Source organism: Alligator sinensis, unplaced genomic scaffold, assembly GCF_000455745.1.
Source record: "Alligator sinensis unplaced genomic scaffold, ASM45574v1 scaffold637_1, whole genome shotgun sequence".
In the NCBI taxonomy this organism is placed as follows: domain Eukaryota; kingdom Metazoa; phylum Chordata; order Crocodylia; family Alligatoridae; genus Alligator; species Alligator sinensis.
Genome location: NW_005842368.1, coordinates 611967 through 617966, shown reverse-complemented (window position 1 = coordinate 617966; position 6000 = coordinate 611967). Strand labels below are relative to the sequence as shown.

At 44.3% G+C, this 6000-nt stretch overlaps 1 protein-coding gene across 1 annotated transcript in view; it reads right to left on the bottom strand.

Moving 5' to 3' along the window:
- Window positions 1-884: 884 nt before the first annotated feature.
- Window positions 885-6000, bottom strand: part of ZNF395 (zinc finger protein 395) — a 31323-nt gene continuing 26207 nt past the window's right edge. Inside the window, 1 exon segment of the mRNA XM_006029252.3 lies at window positions 885-5646. Coding sequence (XP_006029314.1) covers window positions 5535-5646 — 112 coding nt within the window. The 3' untranslated portion in view covers window positions 885-5534.

Genomic DNA, 6000 nt, shown 5'->3' with positions numbered 1-6000 from the left:
CTGCAGAAGCCCTCAAAATAAGGTATAGAAATTCCTCATCCCCTTTCAAATCCATTCAAAAAGCATTGATGTAAAAAAAATCCTATGCAAAGGTAATCCTTTTTCTCTTTAACGAATTAAGTGCTATTAATTTTGAGATGAGGCATTGAAAAAAACTGCTCTGTATCCAGCCAGAGGTGCTGCAGGCTGGGGGGAAACAAAGCCAGGGGACTGTATTTAGTGTGTTAGTGGTATGTGCCCCCATCCCACGCACTCCTTTGCACAGACCATCGGCAACAACAGATCGATTCTACGTTCCCTCTGGCCGAGAGTTTGTGCAGCTTATCGAGGGAATACTGTATACCGCATGCTTTTACAGTTGACTGCTTATTCCAAAATCATTTACACTTTTAAAAAAAAATCAGCTTATTCCAAAATCATTTACACTTTTTAAAACACATCCCCTTTAACAAAAGCAAAATGTTATTTTTTTTTTTTTTTAAAAACCCAATCTTCTGCCAGTGAAAAACTGATCTTTATAATATATATAAAAGACACACTAAAATGTTTGGGACGAACCCTCTGGATTGTCCAGTGCTATTCACCAGTTATTAAGGACTGAACCTTGAAGAGGTTCACAGGATCAGCACCCATGAGCCTGGATGGCTGCTTGAAATTTCCTGAGTGATCCAGATCAACCGTATGAATTGTAGCTTCCTAAATGAGGAAGAAGGCCCCACAGTCCCTGCTCCTCCAGGTGTACGGGCGGGAGAGAGAGAGAGATGGGAATATATCCAATGAAGTGCTGAGCTGTCTTTGAAAATCTCACTAGGCACCCATCTGCATCTGTAGGTGCTTAGTGAGATTTAGGGGTATTTAGGGGTAACTCCAGCCCGGAGTTATTCTTTGCCTCACCTCTCTGTTTGCAATATAGGAACAGTACTACCCTTCCTGTGGGGCACTGTGAGACTCAATACCTTGTCTCAGACCAACACGGCTACCAAGTACACCTCTGAAACATGGGAGATGCCGAATTTTAGTCGATTTTGGATTTTAAACTTCATTGCAGAACAAGGAAGTTTTTTTTGCCTCCCTGCCTGCCATCCGACACCTCCAGGGAAGGAATTCTACCTGATCAACACATCCAAGAGCTACTCAACGCAGCTCACAAAGACCCAGAGGGACAGACTTCCATCTTCAGCTCCCTCTGTGCAAAAATGAAGTTTAGTTCCTACCTACGGGGACTTTTTACCATCTTGTACCATCTTCACTTTTCCCAGAGCCTGACGAAGGGACTTTGATCCCGAAAGCTTGCAGAAAAGGACAATTTTCTTGCCATTTTCCAGTTGATCCAATAAAAGGTATCATTTTGGAACCAAGAGCTCTATTTTTTTGTATGTCTTAAAAGATTGCAAGGCATTCAGATAGTACAGTAACTTGGGGTTTTACGTATCTTAGATAGACAGATACCAGACCGAAAAATAAGAACGAGGCACTCCTTTCGCTGCCAAAACTGAGACAGGCGACACAGGGAACTGAGAAATAGTTAACAGAATTTGGATTTCAGGCAATGAGTCTAGTCAGCTTTTATCTTTCTATAATGTTAATGAAGGAAACACGATGAATTTGCAGGCCTGGCCTGTGTCTATAGAGCAGAGATCAGTGGTTCTCAGGGCTGCTGCAACGAAGACAGTTCTACTCGTGACCTGTTTTTGGGAGGCGTGCAGGAGGGTATCGACTGGAGAAAGCACAAGGCAGCTCTTCCCTGCTTTAGGCCGATCAGAGCCCTAATGCAGCAGGAGCGTACATCCCTGCCACAGCTCCTTGTGGTCTGGCTGTGCAGCAGGCACGGGGCAATTTTATCTGGAGGCAGCCGAACCCCGCTGTGAAGCACTGAAGTAAGCTGAAGCAGGATCAACAACCAGGGATGCCACCATATCACAAAATGGTGAAGGGGTGCCCTGTCCTGAAAAGGTTGAGAACCACTGGAATAGGCCATGAGGAATCTGACAATGGGCTTTCTTTTGTAATTTAACCTATGCGGTGGAAAGGACATAGCTACTATCTTGAAATAAACACTGTAGTGTAAACTACAGCTGTCTCTAATCGGGGACAAGCTGATAGCTCAAAATTAGAATTACACATGAGTGACCCTCCTGGTATTTCTCTCCTGAAGAGGCCTACTGTAGTCATGAAGACAAAAGAGGGGAAGGGGCACTGAGTTAAGAAAAGACTACAAGATTGGGCCCCGGGTGCCTGGAATAAAGAATTTATAAATAACCCGGATGCTGCCGCTGGCGGATGAAATTGAAGTAATTTCAATTTCTTCAATTTCTATCACCTTCTCCCCCTTCCAACTACCTTCTCACAACCATTGTCTCCCATTCCCTGTGAACCTTACTGCCACGCATTTGCATTTTCACAGATTTTGCATTTTGGCTTCTATTCTACCCAGGAGAGCACACTAACACCGCCAGAACAATTTCTCCAACTATTTACTAGGTCTAATAAAAGACATCACATCTCCCCAAAGAACTTTGTCCACCTGAAAACAAAGCATTTCAGAGATTTGTAGACTTTTTAAAAGTTGCTTTGGATTCATGCAATGGTTGATTAATACCATTAAATTATATGAAGAAGCAAGAAAATAAATTGAATATATTTTAGAACTGCCTGGTTTTTCGATCCTTCCCCTAACAAGGTTCAGACATACCATCCCTACTGGGAAGAACAATCCTGCCTCATTAAAATGGCAGCTGCAATAAACAGTATCCTTTGTGGTTTTCTCCGAATGGGGCAGCTGAGACAGGGCACATCTGGAACCAATTCTGCAACCTTGCTCCTAATCTAGTAAAAGGTGAAGTCCTGCAGAGGTGTTAAATGGTTCGTATGGGTTTTCTTTTACAATGACCTGCACAGATCAGTCCAACACCTTGCCTGCTTCCAAAACGCACTGCTCCAAGTCGGCGTTTTTCACTCTCCTAGCCCTGCATGGTGGTCTGCAGACTAAGAACAAAGCAGTGGAGGGGACCGAGGTGATGGAGGATGCCCTCCCTGAGACAGAGGCTGAGCCAGAGCTCTCTGAAGTCAACAGAGAGACCGCCAGGGTCTTCAGTGGACTTTGAATCAGGCTGTACGCTCCCAGCTAGAGAACTTGATTGTTCTGGACCAGACCTGGCAGCGAGACCTACCAGACTAGGAAAAAAACAGGGAGATGAGCTCACTTTGTTCCTGTTTCTGACAAGCCAATTTGGCAATCGCCAGTTTAACGCTGAAGAGAAGACCGGGTTTAACCAATATACTGTATATATGTACAAAATTACGAAAAAAGGTCAACAAGCACCAATAATATATATAAAAACCCCTCTGGGTGCCCCGCCCACCCCTTTAACAAAAGGGCTCACGTGAACTCGTGAGAAAATAATACCCTCCCGGTCAGATGATTTGCTTTTACAAGGAAAGTTTAGTCAATCAAATGGTCCTTAAAAATATGCCAGGTTCATTCCTGCCATAGCTGCCTGCCCTTGGGTTGAGGTCTGTAGTTTATGGCCTCTGATTATCAAAAATGCAGCAAAAAGTCCGCCCAGCCCTTCCCACCCCACCCTGATCGTAAAAAACCCCAACTCTCGCTGCCGTCCAATTATGCACAAAGCGGACTGCCTGGCTCGTGCGTAGCTGCCACTGCGCATTTATAGACAAGATGTCACAGCACCAGGAGTCTCTGCACCAGAGTGTGGGGACCTGAATGGCTTTAGTAACAGAGGCATTTCTTCCCCCGTTAAAAGAAATCACGGTTCCTTAGTGACTGTGCCAGAGCATGTCTGTGCCCTGCACTGCGCTCAACCAGAACAACACAATGGAATCCTCCGAGCGGCGTCGCAGCCTACACCCGCTTCCACCAGCATGTCCAGGGCAGGATTTGGTGATGGAAACACCCCCGGGACACAGAATGGTGAGGTATGAAACAAAACTCCTTGATTTTTGTGCTCCAGGCCGCACGGCGAGGAAGATGGGAGACACTGCATCTAGCATCCTGTTTGCTTGGCAGTGACACTGCGCTTCCTATGAATGGCTGATCAGTCACGAGTAAACAACAAAAGACCAAAACCATGAAACCAGACCCGACTTCTAGTTGTGAGATAAGCAGTGCCCTTCTCCAGAGCAGAGACATCTTTACAAGCCTTGGTTTTTCTCCTCCACTCCCTCCCCCTACTTCTGCATAGACTCCTGGCACTTGACTCCCCTCATTTAAACCCGCAGATCAGGAGTCACTCCACTTAAATTAGATGACTGCAAGTTAGAATCCAGCAATCAGGGTCTAATTTACTTCCCAGGGCAAGTAAATTATTCATGGCAAAAACCAGAAATATGTGAATCTTGTGAAGATAATATGAATGGGATAAACAGATGAAAGCCAGGAAGCAGAGTTCAGACATGCTTCAATTTCCCTCCACAATTTGGGATTTTACGACATCTCCCCGTTTTGCCACTGATTCAGCAAACGATATAAGCATGCACTTGACTTCCAGCATGCAAACCATCCCATTTCATGAAGCATCTGCTTAAGACCCCAGGGATTTTGGTAGGATTTAAACATGGCCATAAGCACTTCGCTGAATCGGTGCCTAAATCCATACAAAATCCATATGTCTCCAGGCTAAGGCAGCACCTTTCTGAGTCCTTTCTGCTGACCTTTCAGGAAGAAGTATTTGACTTTAAATAATCATTTGCCTGAGTTTAAAGGGACACTGCTAGACCTAAAATTTGTGTTCTTCGAAGAAGTAAACAAAACAGTTCCTGGTAAAACAACCAAATCGAAGAGAAGAAATATTTAAGTTTTGCTTTTGAATGCTTTTTTTCAGTTAAAGGATGGTGGCGATTCTCCACCTGCAACTGCATCAAAACACATATAAATCAGGAAGCAAAGCAGACCTGAGATACAGCAATCTAGTTTTACCTACTGACTGAGGTGAAAAAAATAACTGCAACATTAATGGCCAACAGCATAGGTAAGAACTTCAAATGTATTAATTAAAGGTGTTACTGGTAACACATGGTCATTTTCTTTTTTAAGCTATGATTGTCGTTTTGACAGTGTCCCTTTAAAGAGTATGAGACTTCGAGCTTTTTCAGCTACTAAAGAAAGGTGAAGAGATGCTCTTCACCTCCTTGCCCTGACCTTTGACCTGAAAGTTCAGGAGACTTTACTGATGACCTAGAAGATCAATAAGAAGTTCTTTGGTCCCTGGACAGCCAAAAATCTCTCATGACCACCAAACAGCCTGCTTCCTTTCTTTCCCCTCCACTATTTCTGCTATAAAAAGGGAGGATTTTTCTTAACTTTTGTAAAACAAAAAATCCCACGGAAAATGTAAAAAATAATAAACCCAGCAGATGTACAATATACAGAACTTGGAATTTACACGCAGCTCTAGAGGTCTCCGCAGAAGCTGCAGGAGATCCCTCCAAGGTCCCTGGTTGCAGCAATGACGGACTTTGGGTGTTCTCAGCAGAGAGAGAGGGCGAGATTCCAAACCCCTGAAGTGTTTGTGCGCTCAGTCCAGAAATCGCTGACAGGCCTTTTTCCATCGGCAAGCTGTGCACCACTGGTCCCGGTGCTCAATGCCATAAACTTTACGGCACTTCTTGGCTTCGCCACGAACTTTTCTGCAAGAGAAATGAAAGAATGCCAATAGTATTACAGAGATCAGGGAGAAAAGGGCATTTGCAGTGCAGAGCAAGGCTGGGATTCAGCTGAAGAAAGCTGAACAAAGCACTGGAGAACACACTACAGAAACATGAGCGAGACTCCCAATACCAGCTCTTCCCTTATCCTGCAGCCTCTACAATCCCAAGTCGCAAGGCTGTTAGGCTCCCGAGAAAGCTCAAGCGCACTGAAAATTAAAACCGACAGGGTTTGTGTATTTCTGGCTTGCTCTCAACTAAGAATCAGCAATGCCAGTCACTTATGTTTCACTGTTATAGTCCTTGATATAGAGGAAAGATGGTCTTAAAATCTAG